Source organism: Leptodactylus fuscus, chromosome 6, assembly GCF_031893055.1.
Source record: "Leptodactylus fuscus isolate aLepFus1 chromosome 6, aLepFus1.hap2, whole genome shotgun sequence".
In the NCBI taxonomy this organism is placed as follows: domain Eukaryota; kingdom Metazoa; phylum Chordata; class Amphibia; order Anura; family Leptodactylidae; genus Leptodactylus; species Leptodactylus fuscus.
In genome coordinates, this window is record NC_134270.1 from 177,762,538 (window position 1) to 177,783,252 (window position 20,715).

At 42.8% G+C, this 20,715-nt stretch overlaps 2 protein-coding genes across 2 annotated transcripts; both read right to left on the reverse strand.

Annotated features, from left to right (window-relative positions):
• LOC142209184 (chemerin-like receptor 1) lies at positions 1-1,005 on the reverse strand. Its single transcript, XM_075278117.1, has one exon. The coding sequence runs from the start codon at positions 1,003-1,005 to the stop codon at positions 1-3; it is 1,005 nt and encodes a 334-aa protein (XP_075134218.1).
• Positions 1,006-10,604: 9,599 nt separating this feature from the next.
• On the reverse strand, positions 10,605-11,648 carry LOC142209882 (chemerin-like receptor 1). The gene has a single exon (XM_075278920.1). The coding sequence runs from the start codon at positions 11,646-11,648 to the stop codon at positions 10,605-10,607; it is 1,044 nt and encodes a 347-aa protein (XP_075135021.1).
• Between the last annotated feature and the right edge of the window lie 9,067 nt (positions 11,649-20,715).

A 20,715-nucleotide genomic window follows, 5' to 3' on the forward strand; every position in this document is an offset into this window, starting at 1 on the left:
TCACAATCTGATTGAATCTGGGTCATCTGGTTCTGAGTCATCCATTTCCTTAAATGTGTTCTCCAGAAGATAATAAATAGACCTGAATAAATTTTTCTTGAAGTCTCTTCCAACAAAGACATAGATGATGGGTTTAACACAACCATTCATGAAGCCGATGTGATAAACAAGGTTGGACATGATAAAGTGAACAGTGGAATTCATATCAACATTCAGGACTTCGAGGAAGGACCATATATTTAACGGGAACCAAAAACCAAAAAAGCAAAGTACAATAATGATAATGAGTTTCAGAGGTCTACTCGACCACAAAAGACTTCTACTTCTTCTCAGTCGAAGTACAACAAGACTATAGCAAGTTGTTATGATCAAAAATGGGATGAGGAACATGAAGACAAACCTGAGGATCACCACAATGTTATACCTCAATATGTCAGCATCGTTGTCCATGGGATATATGGGCATACAATAAGAGATATTATCATCATCATGAACAATGTCAATGGAAACAAGATACGGAGAGATGAGCATGAAGCAGATGAACCATACTATAATGGAGATGGTTATGGCCAACCTGGTGGACCTGTGGTTTTGTGACCATACAGGACGTGAGATTGTGATGCATTGGTCAACACTGATAATCATTAGGAAAGAGATGGTGACGGACATGTTAAGGAAGAGAACAGTGAATATGACCTTGCACATAGTCTGGCCAAAGGGCCAATGTCCTTCTGTAATACACTCGGTTATACTCAGATCAAAGGCAAAGTCAGCGATGGCCAAGTTTAGAAACCATATGACATTGATTGTCTTCTTCATCTTGAATCCTGCAATCCAGATGACCAGGACATTTCCAATAATCCCCAGGATGAAGATTAGGCTGTAGACAATGATGTTAAAAATCTGGATTACGCAAAAAATATCTGAGGTTATGATTTCTGTTTCTTCTTCTGTGTGGTACATTGTGTAATCGAGATGAGAAACAGGAAAAGTAGGGTCGTCCATATTTGTAACGTCCTACAACCAAAGACAAGATGTAGAAGACAAGGGTGTGAAATGGTTTATACTTTATATTACTTTTCTTAATTTATGTTACGCTTAGGCTGGATTAGCACAGTCATATACGTCCACAGTAGGGTTGAGCTGATCTTGAGATTTTGGGATCGTTTTTAAAATCCGATTTTTGATCATTTTCCAGCCGATCACGATCGTGAAATTTGCTCGATCGCCGATCGGGGTCTGATCTTTCCTGATCCCGATCGCTCAACCCTACTCAGCAGTTTGCCTATGACTGGGGTTGAGCCGATCTTGAGATTTCAGGATCGTTTTTAAAATTCAATTTTCGATCATTTTCCAGCTGATCCTGATCGCGATCGTGAAATTTGCTTGATCGTCGACCGTGATCCGATCTTTCCCGATCCTGATTGCTCAAACCCAGTCCACAGCCATACGTTTATATTCTATGTATCATTTTACAACAGCAAATTCCATCCTGAGCGTAGTTCTAATGACTTATTCAATCTACCATAAATATTGATCTCAGACTACAGACATGGAGGAACAACTTGGCTGCTATCTCTGAATCCCCTTTCAATGGGTTCTATCTTATATACTGGAGGAGACAAGAGGATTATCCACATATCTGATATATCAGCAGTTTATTTGGTTGTGACTAGGGTTGAGCCGATCTTGACTTTTCAGGATCGATTTTAAAATCCGATTTCCGATCATTTTTCATTCGAACCCGATCTCGATCCCAATTCCGATCCCAATGCAAGTCAATGGGATTTTTTTATTAATGGGAGATCGGATTTTAAAAGCAATCCTATTTACTATACAGCATAGAATCTAACAAGTGAACGCTTTAATTGTTAGAATCCACGCTGTGTAGTGAATCACTAAGTAGCCAGAGGATTTTTTTAATCCTCTGGCTACTTAGTCCCCCCTGGTGTCCACTTACCTCCAGAGATGGCTGCTCCGCTGTTCTTCGCCTCGCTGCCGCTCCAGCTGCAGTCTTCTTCTCCCTTCGCTGCCCCCTCCCTGCCAGGTTAGGAGAGTGTGGGCGGGTTAGGAGAGTGTGGGCGGGTACAGGGAGGGGGCAGCGAGGCGAAGAACACCAGAGCAGCCATCTCTGGAGGTAAGTAGCTACTAGAGATGCTACTTTAATCTCCCATTAGAATGAATGGAGGCAGCCGGATCGCAGGGGGTTAAGGCTGTGTGCCGGCTGCTTCCATTCATTCCTATGGAACTGCAGCGGAGCCTTCACACTGAGTATACGCTATATACTCCGTGTGAAGGCATTGTGGGAAATACTACCGATCTCGATCCCACCTAAAAAGATCGTGTTTGGAATTCCGATCGCGATCGTGAAATTTTCTCGATTGCCGATCGGAATCCGATTTTTTCCGAACACGATCGCTCAACCCTAGTTGTGACTTTCCTCAGTCTCTCGAGCAGCTGACAGTGCTGAAAAATAACATGTTTATGCAGAAAATATACCGTAGCCCTAGATTTACTTAGCACTTAGAGTAGGGTCATTACCAGGTCTAGGGGCTAGGGTAAGAGGTAATAGTAGGCTTATGGTTTGATGCTACAACTCACTATGGGCTCTAGATTTTAAGGACACGTTGAGGCAGGGTTTTATACTGACTGCCAGATTTGGAGTCGGGAAGCAATTTTTTCCCCTGAAATGGGGCAATTGGCATGAGCCTCATGGTTTTTTTTTTTTTTTTTTTTTAAACTTCCCTTGGATCAACACTGTAGGCATTGTAGGGTTATAGGATGGACTTGATGGACTAATGTCTTGATCCAACCTCATCTACTATGTAACTATGTAACTAACTAATCTGTGATACATCTGGACACATGGGTCAAGTAGTGAAATAAATGTGCAGCAATCCGAGGCTAGCAGAGTGGAGCTAGCGCCATCACTAGGTGGTATATAATTTTGGAGAGCCTCAGGATGGAGGACGCCACCTTACAATATTCTAATGAAAATACTAAGATTTTATATGATCGGCTCCTACCTCTCCGCTCTTGTATAATCTTCTATTGTGTCTTCCGTGGTCCGTGTCAGGAGGAATGTACAGTAACATCTTCTGCTTTCATTTCCTTCACCATCTGCCATTGGTACAAAAAGGAGGAAGAAAACTATCAGGCGTTACACAACTTTTGCAAACATGGAAAATTTTATTTTTGGAAGCATCACATTTCACTTTGAGATAAGAGGCAAAGATTTTCGTGCTTTGTATTATGACAATAGCCCAATACATAGAAACTCGACAATACAGAACCGCTCCGGACTCACATCAACACACACAAAAATATTTCACCAAAAATAATCAGAAATATATGATAATAGGATGTAGAAGAGGTGAATGTTCATATAAATAGAGCTGGATCTGCTCAATCGAGATGGGAAAATCTTGAAGGATACTTGTGAAGTTCACGGTCCAGCACTGCACCTCCCATGAGGCGACCTGAACCGACCGCTTCAGGTGGTGCTATGCCAGGGCCCCAGGGAGGGCGGCATTTTTACTTACCTAAGCCAGTCCAGGACAAGCTATCCTGGACTGGCTTAGCACCAAGCGGTGGATTGGGGAGGCCGCTGGAGCAGCGCTGCTCCAGCAACCTCCCCTCACGCTCAGGCAGAGAGCAGGTCCTCTCCCTGCCTGCTCTCTGCCTGCAAACGCCGCTAAGCCCTGCCCGTTCGCTTCGCCCCACCCCCTTCGTTCCGCCACACCCCCTCCGCTCCGCCCCCTCCTCCCGGGTTCACCTGCCTGTTTTATTACTGAACAAACTTGTTCAGTCCGAATGAGAGCTGCTATTATTATACTTTGGGGTTTCTTCAATACATGGATGCCCATGGGAGGTGCGGAAAAATAATAAACTCTCCATCCCTCAGCTCTCGTGGGCTACCTTGTGGCAGTGAGATCTCCATCACAGTCATCTTCAGTAGTCTTCTGTCCTCTTCTGGACTCCTTGATGAAGTCATGACCCCTGGAGGACTGCTGAGACCTGTTATTCAGTCTCAGTGGTCACCTGGGGTGCTCTGACGTCATGAGGCTACAGTTAAAGTGCCACAATGTGGCCGTGGACGACATGGCCTGTGATTAGGCCTCAGTGGTCACCTGGAGTGCTCTAATGTCATGAGGCTACAGTTAAAGTGCCACAATGTGGCCGTGGCCGACATGGCCTGTGATTAGGCCTCAGTGGTCCCATGACATCAGCCAGGAGGCTGGAAGCGGCCTGAAGATAACCTAAGACAAACTTGATGGTGCTCCTGACACTGCGAGGGAGACCATGCATATGTTCTTCTGTTTTAGACTTTGGCTGCATGATAGGCCTCATTATACTATGCTACCATTGTGTGAGTGTTTTTACTGCTTTGACTGTACAGAAATGAGAGTCTTATTAGGAGGATAAAGCCACAAAGAGCTATGGACAGCCCGTGGCATGCCCAGACATTGAATCACACTCTAGTAACTGACGGCAGAAGAGACTCCATATAAGAAGGAGGTTTGAGGACAGCGTTGGACTGAACAGAGACCCAAATAAGGTGCTAAACTGGAGTATTTTTTGGACTTTGCATGATATAGGTGAGTATCTTGTCAAGTCGACAGTGGATGATGCTTCCATGGTGAGGTGGAAGAGATTGGAGGCTAGTGGAGAATGGATAATTACAAAGGTCTATGGAGGAGGTCACCTACTGAGAATGAGAAGACAGCCTCAGTGGAAATTGGTTGTCCTATAGGCTTGAGATGTTGCCTCATTGCATAGTCTTGGACTAGACTGGATTGTGTGGAGAGCAGTGGAAGGGATGGCATAGTGGGAATTTGCGGTCCAACTTGAGAAGTTGTCCCACCATGTGTATGAGTTTGAGTGAATGGAGTAGAACTGAGATGTGGTTTGAGTTATCCTAGGATGAGAAATCCTACTAAATGTGATTGTGGAGGATCTTGAGGAGATGAGAACCCTTGGGGCACAGGGGACAGTAATAAACTGGATGGAACCGTTGAGATAACGGGAATGCTGAGCAGGTGTTGGAGTCTTTCAGAGCATTGGTCAATTTTACTTGATCTGCGATTGTCTTCTTTCCTAAAGGGGAACCTCACAATGGAGGAAAGCCTAGCCTAAGCTACAAGGACACGCAATATATTATGGACTAATATTTCAGTGTTTAAAACTTTACTAGCACAATAGACAGAGACAATAACTAGGGTTGAGCCGATCTTGAGATTTCAGGATCAATTTTAAAATCCGATTTCCGATCATTTTCCAGCCGATCCCAATCCTGATTGTGAAATTTGCTCAATTGCTGATCGGGATCCGATCTTTCCTGATCGCTCATCCCTAACAATAACTTATTACACAAAGCAAGGAAATATCCCTATAGGAATGATACACGCAAATGTCATCAGCGGTAAACATCCCATCTTAGGAAACTGGATGACAAATAGTTATTATTTTCGATGGTAGGAAAGTGTGACCCATAGGAGTCCCACTCCCAGAGTTGTCTATCCGGAAGGTGGGAATTCCTTTAAGACTCTGAAGTAGGGTTGAGCCGATCTTGACTTTTTAGGATAGCACATTTTAAAATCCGATTTCCGATCATTTTTCATTCGAACCCGATCTCGATCCCAATTCCGATCCCAATGCAAGTCAAGGGGATTTTTTTTATTAATCGGAGATCGGATTTTAAAAACAATCCTATTCACTATACAGCATGGAATCTAACAATTGAACGCTTTAATTGTTAGAATCTATGCTGTGTAGTGAATCACTAAGTAGCCAGAGGATTTTTTTTAATCCTCTGGCTACTTAGTCTCCCCTGGTGTCCACTTACCTGCAGAGACGGCTGCTCCGTTGCCTGGTGTTGTTGTTCGCCTCGCTGCCGCTCCACGCTGCTCTTCTCGCCTCGCTGCCCCCTCCCTGCCAGATTAGGAGAGTGTGGGTGGGTACTGGGAGGGGATACGTCACATCTACCCGCCCTGTACCCGCCCACACTCTCCTAAGCCACAAGCCCCGCCTTCCTAGCTCTTTAAACACTAACCTGGGAGGCGGCAGCAGTGAGGCGAGAAGAGCAGCGTGGAGCGGCAGTGGGGCAAAGAAGAAGGAGAACACCGGGCACCGGAGCAGCCATCTCTGCAGGTAAGTAGCTACTATAGATGTTAGTTTAGTCTCGCATTAGAATGAATGGAGGCAGCCGGCGCGCAGGCACAGGCCTTAAGGCTGTGTACTGGCTGCTTCCATTCATTCCTATGGAACCGCAACGGAGCCTTCACACTGAGTATACACTCCGCTCAGAATGAGCGGAGCGTATACTCAGTGTGAAGGCTAAGCAAAGCATAGTACCAATCTCGATCCCACCTAAAAAGATCGTGAAATTTTCTCGATCGCTGATCGGAATCCGATCTTTTCCGAACACGATGGCTCAACCCTACTCTGAAGTTTTATAGGAAAGTATAGCGAGACCGACCTCCAGTCCACCCAGAAGGTGCGGTGGAATTCGGAGACTCATAGTCTAGTCTGTAGGATAGCACAAGACAAAAAAGCCAGCAGTACCACAAACAGTAGTAATATCTATTGGATGGGCAGGGTAAAAGATGCATTTGTTATAGGAGTTCTTCTTTAAAGGAAATGATGGAGAAACGTGAAACTGTATAAAGATCCAAGAATATAGAAATGATGATGTGACTAATGTTTATGGTATGGTGAAAGGAACTAAAATTTAGAAACCATTGGGGGAAGGAGAAGCTAAACGCAACAATGTGGTAGTGAGCCTAGATAAATCTAATCTATATATTATGTTATTGTATTATTACACAGCTGGATATTTAGGTGGTTATCACATGATGGGGACCAGTAGACTGTTGTATTGATGATGCTAATATTCACACTTACAAATGATTAAAACCAAAATACACCATATACAAACTTATTCTCACATTTAAGAATCTTGACTTTTCCCAGTTAATGTCATATAATGTTGTATAATATAATGTCTGTGTCTACCATTAGGACAAAAATGGAGATTGGCTGAAGATTTCACAGCGGAAATGATAAGGAATGATCTGATATGATGATCTCATGGGACGTGTCATGTCTGACCTACAGATAGGAGTCAATATTTCCCTAGCTCTTCTAGAAAATTCTATAAAACATCAGAAGGGAAGACACTTTTTTAATTATTGTTATTATTACATCAAGTTGTGCCTAAAGGATAAGCGGTCTATTCTGCTCCTGTAAAGTAACAGCCGAACGGTGATGGGCGACACCATTTTTCTTCAGACAGCTTCATAAATCTGCTCCGTAGTCTCAGAGTTTCCTGGAGTGTCCCTTTAAGAATGGAGATTTTTTTTAAAAAAATTGTTCTAAAAAACTTAGTATCACCCACTTTCTCTTCAGTGAAGCGAAAGAGGGACCGTCCTCCTTGTGGAAGATGAAAGGAAAACCGCGCTCGCCCAGGTAAAATGAAAAGACTTTATTTTGCACAACGCGTTTCGAGCATACTGCTCTTTCTCAAGTGCATATGATCAACCTTCCCAAGTTGAGGGTTAGTGCTTGAAGTAAACAACAGACCTCTGTTCGCTTCATTGCCTTGACGTCTTGCAGGCGTTCTTTCCAGCGGCTGCCCGTGTCCCTATTGCTTCCAATATTATACGTCATAGAGTTGTTGTGTCACACACAACTCTTCCAGGTGAGCGGCCAATTTTTTGCTTACCTACCTTTTACCCATCATTTCTACACATTGGTCGGCTCGGTGCCCCTCTCTCTCTGTATTTTGTCCACTTTCTCTTCAGTCATTCCCCCAGTGTTCAAGTAGTCTACATGGACAAGAGTTACTAGGAATTCCTTGGAGATCCTTAAACCCTCCCATTAAAGGGATTGTTCGGAACTAGAAAAAAAACCATGACTGCTGTCTTCCAAAAACATCTGGTGATAAGTTACGTAGATTAGCTCATTTACCTTGAGAGAGATGAGCTGGGATAGCTGACTTGGTCTGGTGCGATGCTGTGTTATATCTGTCTATATTTGGTGCATGGACATGGCCGCCAGCCTTTGGCTCCACACGTTGTGCCGATTGGTGTGTGAATTTGGTGTGGTCCCTCCAAGATCTCAAATGAATGACCTAGCCTAAGGATAGGTCAATATTTTTTAGTCCTGTAAAACCCCTTTAAGGATTACTCTCAATGATATGACATCCCTTGTTGAGCCCCACTAGCTCAAGATTAGAGATGGACAATCTTTACAAGATTTGCGTCATGAATATTCATGAAGTTTGCCAAGAAAATTCAGAAAAGTTTATTATAATGATCTTGAGTTTCTTTGGTTTCCAGAGCATAATAGTCAGAGGCCACCATGTCTTCTGGACCCCTAAGGCCTGCGATTAGGAGTCCTGGAGGATACTGCAGCCCAGGAATGGTGAGTATTTTTGTTTTATCCATGGTCTCCGAAAATTACAATGATCAATTTTGGTGGATTTGTGGATGACCCTAAGAATTTTGCCAAACCCAAATTTTTCTTCAAATTTTAATGAACCATATTCAAAATAAAGTTCCCAACTCGGTTCCTGGACAATGACACTGTGCAAAGAGAATGCAGATCCGGTCAAGGTCCATTGATTTTTGTCATCTGCTGAGATTCCACCACTTAGACCTCCACCAATTAGCACATGACAGCACATCCTACGACTGGAGTATGGGGTTGGGTGGGAATTAGCAGAAAAGAAGCTTATGTCAGTCGTGAACCCTCTGACCTGATCCAAGCCATCCCGCTGGCTCTGGAGGGCACAGTCAGATCAATTATAGCGAGAATTTCTTAGAAAACATAAGCAGAAATTAATCATTAAAAATATTTTAGAAAATATTTACCCTGAGATATTATTTTATTATTCTTTTTTTATTATTGCTACACGGCCCCTTTAATAGTATCCAATAGCATAGCATAGTATATATAGTCCCTGTTATAATAAACTAGAGCACGTCCATCATTTTAATAATCCTGTTTGAGTTTCTTAGAAATCAGTGATACGTAATCGAGAGAAGTCTGTAATAAAGAGATACAACAGATTTACGAGAACTTAGCATTTATTTGTTAGTACAACACAACAAAACTCATATTAATCCAAAAATATCATATAAATAGGAATGAGAAAGCGGAGAAGTCTTATTCATCAAAATTTACTATTAGTACATGTGACGACACTTATCATATTACTTAAATAATCTCCTTTAATATATAAAGGGGCGTTACCACTATCTAAAGTGATGTCATAGGGCTAAGATATGACATCACTAACTGGCATATACTGTACCAACTGCTGAGAACTATCAGTCCTTGGAATACAAGATGTTATACGGTAGTTGAGCTACTAGAACAGATAGCGTTGAGTGATCAGGTTCGTAAAAGATCAGATCCCGATCAGCGATCGAGCAAATTTCGCGATCGAGATCGGCTGAAAAATGATCGGAAATCGGAATTTGAAATCTCAAGATCGTCTCAACCCTAAAAGTGACTTTTCCCATAGAGAAGCTTTGACTAGGGTTGAGCGATCAGGATCGGTAAAGATCAGATCCCAATCGGCGATCGAGCAAATTTCACAATCGGGATCGGTTGGAAAATGATCGGAAATCGGATTTTCGATCCTGAAATCTCAAGATCGGCTCAATCCTAAGAACAGATGAAAAAACAGCAGACAAAATAGCATAAAATTTTATGATGTTTTTTTTTTTTTCAGTGGGCCATGACCTTTGAAGGACTAAGTATAAGTAGAGACTTTGTGAAATGTGTTTCGTGAATATATTTGAAAGGTTCGCCCAACCAGTTTAGTTTCCGATCAAACCAGAACGATTATAGTCCGGGGTCTCTCCAGACCTCAGAGTATAATAAGCAGAGGTCCAAGGTAGTACAAGAAAATACTAAACTCTTCCCTCACCTCTTCTGGGCTCTCTTATGTCATAGAGTCGCAGTGTTGATTATGTGTTCGCACCTTCCCTGAGTGTCTGAAGAGACTTCAGAGTATAATAATGATTTGTGGGTAGGAAAAACAAAAATTTTGGCTTTGGTCTTAAAATTTTTGGAAAATTCATTATTGTCTACTATGAATTAAGCTGCCCCAGCTGTGTGTGAAGTGGTAGGGACTGCTCATATTGTTTGCAATGGCCACTAGGGTTGAGCCGATCTTGAGATTTCAGATCATTTTTAAAATCCGATTTTCTATCATTTTCCAGCCGATCCCGATCGTGAAATTTGCTCGATCACCGATCGGGATACGATCTTTCCCGATCCCGATCGCTCAACCCTAGTTATCACAAAGTGATATGTAGGGTTGAGCCGATCTTGAGCCATTAATATCCGATTTTCGATCATTTTCCAGTTGATCCCAATCATCAAATTTACTTGATCGCCAATCGGGAATGGGAAAGCTCAACCCTAGTGGCCACTATAGGGGAAAAATTAGGAATACATGTGCCAACCAATGGATTATGAACCAACCGTGGCCCTCTATTTGGGACAATAGAACTTATGAGGTAGATCCTGTAGATCATTTGTATTCCATATTGCCAGAAGAGACAACCAGTCGAGGAATGTTTTTTTTTCCTTTATACATTATATCTTTCCATTTCAGTTTCCATCACTGTCTGATCGAGTCGATGTTCGGTGTCAGAGACATCCTTCTCCTTGAAAGTGTTTTCGAGAAGAAATGGAATGGACTTGGATAAAGTTTTCTTAAAATCCCTTCCGGCAAAGACGTAGACTATAGGATTGACACAGCTGTTGAAGAAGCCGATGGCATGTACAAGGCTGGACACGACAAAGTTAGTGGTGGCATCCATTTCAACATTCAGGACTTCTAGGAAAGGCCACATGTGGTACGGGAACCAAAAACCAAAAAAGCAAAGTACAATAATGATGATGACTTTGAGAGGTCTGTTGGACTTTGAAAGACTTCTGGTTCTTCTCAGCCGAAATATGATAAAACCATAGCAAGTTACTGTGATCGAAAATGGAACGAGGAACATGGAGACAAATCTGACAACGACCATAGTTTTATACCTCATTATGTCCATATCTTCATCTTCAGAATATAGGGGTATACAATAGGAGATATTATCATCATCGTCATGAACGATCTTGAAGAAAGCAAGATACGGGGAGCTGAGCATGAAGCAGGTGAACCATACTAGAGATGAGATGATCGAGGCCCACTTGGGAGACCGGTGGTTTTGTGACCACACAGGACACATGATGGTGATGAATCGGTCAACACTGATAATCATGAGGAAAGAGGTGCTGACGGACATGTTGAGGAAGAGAATGGTGAATATGACCTTGCACATAGTTTGGCCAAAGGGCCAATGTCCTTCCGTAATCCACTCGGTTATCTGGAGGGGGAAGAGCACATCAAAAACAAAGTCGGCGATGGCCAAATTGAGAAACCATAATACGTTGACTGTCTTCTTCATCTTGAATCCTGCAATCCAGATGACCAGGCCATTTCCAGTAACCCCCAGGAGGAAGGTTATGCTGTAAACGATGATGTTAAAAATCTGGACGATGCGAAACACGTTTGGGTTAACAAGGGCGTCTTCATCCGTGTTAACTGTTTCAGTAAAATAGTAAAGATCAAAAGTAGAATTTTCCATATTTCACAATGTCCTGAAACTAAAGAAGAGACATGTAAGGCAATGGTAGGACAGGACACACTCAAGGGACTACAAGGAAACACCAAACAGACATTCTGCAACATCCAGGTTCCCTCCATACAGTCAGTCATATTCCCTTATGGCCGGATCAGATGGACATAGATACTGGGTTATGGAACCATCTGGGCAGCTACTTGCAATAGTTGGAACCCTTCATATAGACCAGTTTAGGTTCATTCAAGCCCAACTCTAAGTGGTGAGTAGGTACTCCCATTCTCTTACTACCTTATTCTAATGGAGGTTAAATGGATTATCCATTTTTCTTTTTAAAAATATTGGACAAATAACAGGGCGCAATAAAAAAAAACTTTTTAATATATATCTTGTCTAAATTTGGCACTGTGTATCTGATTTATTTTCACGTCATTAACCACAGCTTTGATGTTTCTTTCATAAGCTCACTGCCCCTCCTCGTGAGCAGTTCAGCCAGCAAACAAAACACCACACCAACCTATGACCTCCTTGCTCCTTGAAGACACTCATTGGAGTCATTGCCTGGTGAGATATGCAGAGGAGAACAATGCTGGATGGAGTGAAGAGTTGAGACACGAACAGACCTTGTAGCATGGCGGGAATATACTCACGGGGAGAGTGGAGAAGGAAGGGGTACACAGAGATGAATCATGGGAAATGTAGTTAGTTCACAGAATCAATACATGTAAATATGAGTGATACAAGGAGCAGCAAGTAAAATAAAGCCAAGCAAAGGGAGCACAAGGGAACGGGGATTATTTAGCACTGCTGTGGATGTATTTTCAGTAAATATTGAAGCTTTTCAAATGCCTATTTAAAAGATCCATAAAGCAACATTAAAAAAAAAAATAATAAAAAATCACTGGTATGTATTGAATATATAGCGGTAGACATAATACACTATAGGAACAGAGATTGCCCTGCGGAATGTTCTAGTAGGTTACTAATGTAGCATGCTGGCTGAACCTGTCAGACTTGTTACTATACATCTTTAAGATCGCAGACTACAGACATCTTGGTTGTCATCTCAGATTGTATTTTATATACTACAGGAAACAAATAGAATAGCCACAAGTCTGATAGATCAGTATTGTATGAACCTGTGACTTTGGATTGGTTCCATGCCAATAAAACCATCAAGATTACTCACAAAGATGGTGATATTCCTAGACAACATGTATCCAGACTACTTTTGCTTCTGAAAGAAGAATCGACACCAAATGCAATGAAACCTCTCCAGAAGACCACCGCTTTGAGAAGACCACCTCCTTAACCAAACTACTTTTTTGGGATGACTTTTCAGTTTTCCATACAAGTCCACTTCCTTGAGAAGAACACTACTCTAGAAGACCATTTTTCCATGGAATTTTTGGTGGTCGTCTCAAAGAGGTTTCACTGTATATGCCACAAATCTATACAGTATCTGTAATGGAATGGTGTGCATGGGCAATTTCGACAACTGTAACAAATATTGAAGTAAATATAAGGTGTAACAACCCAATCTGTGGCAGGTTTGGACGACCATCTTGGTGTAAAGAATCCAAAAACAGAGAAGTCTATCCTTTACATGTAAATTGAGCCGTGACGATCGTTCTACTATATATTCAGAGTATCTAGATACAGGACTAAGGAAGAGGAGTCACCTAATCTGGGGGGGACAAATTGTTCACATTGGCACTGCAAGCTCGTAAAGTTACTTTTTAGTTTGGGGGAGGGTTAAAAGTAATGTTTTACCCCAGTCCATGGATTCTTCAGATTTGGCATTAACCATAGTAAGATCTTTGACTTCATACAATAGCAAAATGAAACATTGATATGGACTAGAAGATTTGTTGTATATGTAAAATACAGTGGCCAGCAGTGGTCTCCAGCATGGTGGAGACAATTTGGCAACAACTGGAGGAGAAGACTACATTATTGTATTCCGATAGGTATGATAGCGTTTTGGTAGAAATAATCCGCTCCTTACCTTCGTGTTTCCTTCTAGTTTGCCTCTCGCCTCTCCTCGGTCAGTGTCACGAGCACTTTAATGTTTTCTGTTTTTCTTTCTATCATCATCAGTCATTGGTACAAAAAGGAGATTTTATAACGGCTGTCTCTAAGTAAGGAAATGATAAGACACTCAGATCTACAAAGATATTTCCTCTTATGAAGTCTTCTGTTTGACTTTGAGATAAAAGATAAAAACTTTTCTGTGTTTTTAGAACCAAAATGTAGTGAAAGCAGACAATTGTAATGATACAAAACTGTGCAAAAATTTTAGACACAAGAGGAAAAAAATGCTATAAAGGTAGGAATGCTTTCAAAACACAGAAGTGTTAAAAGTTTTTAGCAGTTCACAAGATGAACCGAATGAATAGAAAAAACAAAAACTTAGAAATATAAATCCCTTCCATGTTTAGTGTTTTCAATGAAATGGAAAGACGGCGCTCTCAGGTCACAACAGGATTTTATTCAAAAAGACAATGATGCACAACGCTAAAAAATCGCCGCGTTTCGGGCACACCTGCCCTTTCTCAAGTGCGTAACTAATTAGAAAATAGATAAAACAAGTATTCACTTCAACTTTTTTTGGCCAGAGAAGCACTTAGGCCTAAGTTAAAATATACAATGAATTCAAAAAATAATAATACATGATTTATAAAACAATAGTAAAACAAATCTCATATACCAACCTTATCATTTAAAATATAAAAAAATCTATATATACATAATAACAAGTAAATGTGCCAAATCATCTCAATCTCATGATAGAAAGCCATTGCATATCAAACACTGATCGTTAGCATGCATCATTGTGTTGTTATTTATATCAATGTGGCTACCAATAATCCCTAGTTTACAACTACAGCAAAAAAAGGGGGAGCATAGAGAGTCTTACCTTCACACAAAGCTCGGTCAGTCTGGAAGATGTATACAAATTGTATGCTGTGTGCTCCTAGGTTTAAATATAGTGGAGCTCGTTTGGCTCCCTACATTCCTTGGAGTGTTGCCAGATGGTGCGATTCAGGTTGGAGAACATATATGTCCGCGCAAAATATTAAAGCTACACAACAATGTGCTCTAAGTTGTAGCGCATATGTGACTCACGCGTGCGTGGTATATTTAGCATTACTAAGCGCATAGCTAAGTGCTCATACGTGATATGCATATTCGTGGTATGATTACCATTACGGAGCACGTGACTGAGTGCTCATACATAATTCGCGCATGCGTGGTGTATTTAACATCGCGGGACACATGACTAAGCGCTCATATGGTAAATAAAAGGTATTGATGTTTTTTCGGATTTCTCCCTAATATTACAAATGAATTGGAGCAACTCATAATGAAAACAATTGTTCCAAAAAACAACAGATATAGTAAGAAAAAATATACATACATACATATAAACACATATATACACATATATACATACACACACACACACACATATATATATATATATATATACATACATACACACATACATACATACATACATACATACATACACACATACATATTTGGGACGGACCAGCAGCATCTTTTGAACTTTTTACAGATTATCTTAACTCTAACACCTGGGGGATTCATTTGACTGGAAAATCAGATCCCATCTCGATTGAATATCTAGATCTTATTAACTAATGACCATGGAAAAATTTGCACAAAAACTTTTTTTAAAACTGTCGACTGTAACAGTCTGCTAGATTTTCGTAGCCTCCATTATAGGAGGTGGAAAGAAAATGTTCCTTTTGGACAATTCCGCCGCATCAGACGGAATTGTACTAATGATGCAGATTTTCAGACTCAGAGTATGGTTCTCTCTGATAGGTTTAGAGAAAAAGGCTACCCTAATAAACTGATCAAAGCAGCTTGCTCTAGAGCCAGTCAATTAAAACAAACAGAATGTCTAGTTCCAAAATGTACCTCAACCTCTAAGAACTATGACATAAATTTTATTACAGCTTTTAGCTCGTCCCAGCAACATATAAAGGATATAATTAGTAAATATTGGCCAGTCTTATCTAACGATCCCTTTCTTAAGAAAGTTCTTCCCGCAAAACCAGGTTTTACATTTAGAAGGGCAAGAACTTTGAAAAATTTAATAGCCCCTAGTAAACTACGTTCTTCAAAACCAACTGTCCTGACGACAAAGACATTGCCTAAAGGAAGCTTTTGCTGCAATCGTAATAGGTGTAAATGCTGTAAATCCATTAAGAATGGAATTGGTGAAATTAGCAGCTTTACCACAAACGAAGTCTTTAAATTGAGACATCATTTGGATTGTACATCTACCTTTGTTATTTATTTACTGGAGTGCCCTTGTGGCCTCCAGTATATTGGTAGAACTACTCGACAATTGAGTGAACGTCTCAATAAACATCGCTCGAATGTTCTAAACGGATATACTAAACATAGCGTTTCACGACACGCAGCTGAACATCATAACAAAAGCTTTAGTGGTTTCACTGTAACACCCATCGATTGGATCCCTCCTGGAATTACAGATAGGCATGGTACATTAAATAAGAGAGAAATGTTTTGGTTATTTAAGTTTAATACATTACATCCTTTTGGTCTTAATATAGCTTCAGAAGACGTTAATAAATAAATGTATGTAATCCAATCTTTAATCTAACTCCATATCTTACTTTTTGTTCCCTATGTATTTGATTTTAGGTATTTAATGTATTTTCCCTCCAAATACCTAAAGAGTTTATCTACTCCTATCCCAAATATGTATTCAAAAATATAGTTGGAGGTTTAGCTCTTTATTACTTTTGCACTTTTAAAGACCATCAATACTTCTTAACCAAATGTAATCACATAGTAATAAGGTCTACATTGTTTAATCATTATAGAAATAGATAAGAAAAATAAGCATATAGCTCACCACCTCCAGTTAGCTTGATAAGTCCTTATAATTCCTGGGTGCACGATCCTGGCCTCTGACTAAGGCACTTTGTAGTTGAAGCATATAGAAAAGGATAGTAGGATCCGCTCGACCAGGTAAGTTAAAAAATAACTTTTAATCCGACATGGTTAAAAAACACACAAAAGAAAATAGATGTGAAATGACAAAAAAGAAGAAAAATGGTGATTAAAACCACATTCTGATAGCTCTAGCTGACGCGTTTCAAGACACAAGGTCTCTTACTCATTAGAGATGAGCGAACACTAAAATGTTCGAGGTTCGAAATTCGATTCGAACAGCCGCTCAATGTTCGTGTGTTCGAATGGGTTTCGAACCCCATTATAGTCTATGGGGAACAGATACTCGTTAAGGGGGAAACCCAAATCCGTGTCTGGAGGGTCACCAAGTCCACTATGACACCCCAGGAAATGATGCCAACACCTCTGGAATGACACTGGGACAGCAGGGGAAGCATGTCTGGGGGCATCTAACACACCAAAGACCCTCTATTACCCCAACATCACAGCCTAACAACTACACACTTTACACACTCAATACCACATCTCTGACAGTAGGAAAACACCTTGAAACATGTGTATTTGGCACTTGCAGTGAGGAGAGCTTGTCACCAGCAGTGAATTTGGCCCTTGTAGTAAGTTGAGGTTGGCACCAACATTTGTTTTGAAAATCAGGGTGGATTGAGCCTCTAACCAGCAGAGTTTGGGCAAATTCATGGTGGAGGGAGCCTCTAAACACCCCAGTTTGGGCAAATTCATGGTGGAGGGAGCCTCTAAACACCCCAGTTTGGGCAAATTCATGGTGGAGGGAGCCTCTAAAAACCCCAGTTTGGACCAACTCATGGTGGAGGGAGCCTCTAACCAGCCCAGTGTGGGCAAATTCATGGTGGAGGGAGCCTCTAAAAAACCCAGTTTGGACCAATTCATGGTGGAGGGAGCCTCTAACCAGCCCAGTTTGGGCAAATTCATGGTGGAGGGAGCCTCTAAAAAACCCAGTTTGGACCAATTCATGGTGGAGGGAGCCTCTAACCAGCCCAGTTTGGGCAAATTCATGGTGGAGGGAGCCTCTAAACAGCCCAGTTTGGGCAAATTCATGGTGGAGGGAGCCTCTAACCAGCCCAGTTTGGGCAAATTCATGGTGGAGGGAGCCTCTAACCAGCCCAGTTTGGACCAATTAATGGTGGAGGGAGCCTCTAACCAGCCCAGTTTGGGCAAATTCATGGTGGAGGGAGCCTCTAAACAGCCCAGTTTGGACCAATTCATGGTGGAGGGAGCCTCTAAAAAACCCAGTTTGGACCAATTCATGGTGGAGGGAGCCTCTAAACAGCCCAGTTTGGGCAAATTCATGGTGGAGGGAGCCTCTAACCAGCCCAGTTTGGACCAATTCATGGTGGAGGGAGCCTCTAACCAGCCCAGTTTGGGCAAATTCATGGTGGAGGGAGCCTCTAAACAGCCCAGTTTGGACCAATTCATGGTGGAGGGAGCCTCTAAAAAACCCAGTTTGGACCAATTCATGGTGGAGGGAGCCTCTAAACAGCCCAGTTTGGGCAAATTCATGGTGGAGGGAGCCTCTAACCAGCCCAGTTTGGACCAATTAATGGTGGAGGGAGCCTCTAAACAGCCAAGTTTTGGGAAATTCATGGTGGAGGGAGCCTCTAACCAGCCCAGTTTGGACCAATTCATGGTGGAGGGAGCCTCTAAAAAACCCAGTTTGGACCAATTCATGGTGGAGGGAGCCTCTAAACAGCCAAGTTTTGGGAAATTCATGGTGGAGGGAGCCTCTAATCAGCCCAGTTTGGACCAATTCATGGTGGAGGGAGCCTCTAAACAGCCCAGTTTGGGCAAATTCATGGTGGAGGGAGCCTCTAAAAAACCCAGTTTGGACCAATTCATGGTGGAGGGAGCCTCTAACCAGCCCAGTTTGGACCAATTAATGGTGGAGGGAGCCTCTAACCAGCCCAGTTTGGACCAATTAATGGTGGAGGGAGCCTCTAACCACCCCAGTTTGGACCAATTCATGGTGGAGGGAGCCTCTAAACAGCCAAGTTTGGACCAATTCATGGTGGAGGGAGCCTCTAAAAACCCCAGTTTGGACCAATTCATGGTGGAGGGAGCCTCTAACCACCCCAGTTTGGAACAATTAATGGTGGAGGGAGCCTCTAAACAGCCAAGTTTGGACCAATTCATGGTGGAGGGAGCCTCTAAAAACCCCAGATTGGACCAATTCATGGTGGAGGGAGCCTCTAACCAGCCCAGTTTGGGCAAATTCATGGTGGAGGGAGCCTCTAAACAGCCCAGTTTGGGCAAATTCATGGTGGAGGGAGCCTCTAAAAACCCCAGTTTGGACCAATTCATGGTGGAGGGAGCCTCTAAAAACCCCAGTTTGGACCAATTCATGGTGGAGGGAGCCTCTAAAAAACCCAGTTTGGACCAATTCATGGTGGAGGGAGCCTCTAAACAGCCCAGTTTGGGCAAATTCATGGTGGAGGGAGCCTCTAAAAACCCCAGTTTGGACCAATTCATGGTGGAGGGAGCCTCTAAAAACCCCAGTTTGGACCAATTCATGGTGGAGGGAGCCTCTAAAAAACCCAGTTTGGACCAATTCATGGTGGAGGGAGCCTCTAAAAAACCCAGTTTGGACCAATTCATGGTGGAGGGAGCCTCTAACCAGCCCAGTTTGGACCAATTCATGGTGGAGGGAGCCTCTAAAAACCCCAGTTTGGACCAATTCATGGTGGAGGGAGCCTCTAAACAGCCCAGTTTGGACCAATTCATGGTGGAGGGAGCCTCTAAAAACCCCAATTTGGACCAATTCATGGTGGAGGGAGCCTCTAACCAGCCCAGTTTGGACCAATTCATGGTGGAGGGAGCCTCTAACCAGCCCAGTTTTGGCAAATTCATGGTGGAGGGAGCCTCTAAAAACCCCAGTTTGGACCAATTCATGGTGGAGGGAGCCTCTAACCAGCCCAGTTTGGGCAAATTCATGGTGGAGGGAGCCTCTAACCAGCAGAGTTGTGGGAAAGCAGGGTGGAGGGAGCCTCTAACCAGCAGAGTTGGGGGAAATCATGTTGGAGGGAGCCTAGTATTAGCAGAATTGTGCAACGCTTATGGTGGATGAGTATGAGGATGCGGAGGAATTGGAGAGGTTGAGTACAGACATGGAGTTTCATGTTGGGGTGCTTTACACAGGTGGGCACAAAAATGAAGGCTCTATCCAGTGGTGGTTCATTTTTATCAAAGTGAGCCGGTCGGCACTCTCAGCTGACAGACGGGTGCGCTTGTCAGTGATGATGCCACCGGCTGCACTGAACACCCTCTCAGATAGGACGCTGGCGGCAGGACAGGACAGCACCTCCAAGGCATATAGGGCAAGTTCAAGCCACAGGTCCAACTTCGACACCCAATACGTGTAGGGCGCAGAGGGGTCGGAGAGGACAGGGCTGTGGTCGGAAAGGTATTCCCGCAACATGCGCCTATACTTCTCACGCCTAGTGACACTAGGACCCTCCGTGGCGGCACTTTGGCGAGGGGGTGCCATCAAGGTGTCCCAGACCTTAGACAGTGTGCCCCTCGTTTGTGTGGACCGGTGAGAACTTGGTTGCCTACTGGAGGAACTGCCCTCCCTGCCGCCAACGTCACATGCTGGAAACATCTCCATCATATTCTGCACCAATTGCCTGTGGCAAGCATTGATGCGATTGGCCCTCCCTCTACCGGAATAAAAGACGAGATGTTGTTTTTATACCGGGGGTCAAGGATAGCAAAGATCCAGTACTGGTTGTCCTCCATGATTTTGACAATACGCTTGTCGGTTGTAAAGCACCCCAACATGAACTCAGCCATGTCTGCCACAGTGTTAGTTGGCATGACTCCTCTGGCCCCACCGGAAAGTTCAATCTCCATTTCCTCCTCATCCTCCATGTCTACCCATCCGCGCTGCAACAATGGGACGATTCGAAGTTGCCCGGAAGCCTCCTGTATCACCATCACATCATCGGACAACTCTTCTTCCTCCTCCTCCTCCTCCTCCTCCTCCATTAAACGCAGTGAAGCGGACAGATGTGTGGACCTACTCTCCAGCTGTGACGGATCGGATGCTATCCCTAACTCCTCTGTG

Excerpts from the sequence above, each read along its gene's own strand:
- LOC142209882 (XM_075278920.1), bottom strand. The coding sequence starts at position 11,648 with ATGGAAAATTCTACTTTTGATCTTTACTATTTTACTGAAACAGTTAAC.
- LOC142209184 (XM_075278117.1), bottom strand. The coding sequence starts at position 1,005 with ATGGACGACCCTACTTTTCCTGTTTCTCATCTCGATTACACAATGTAC.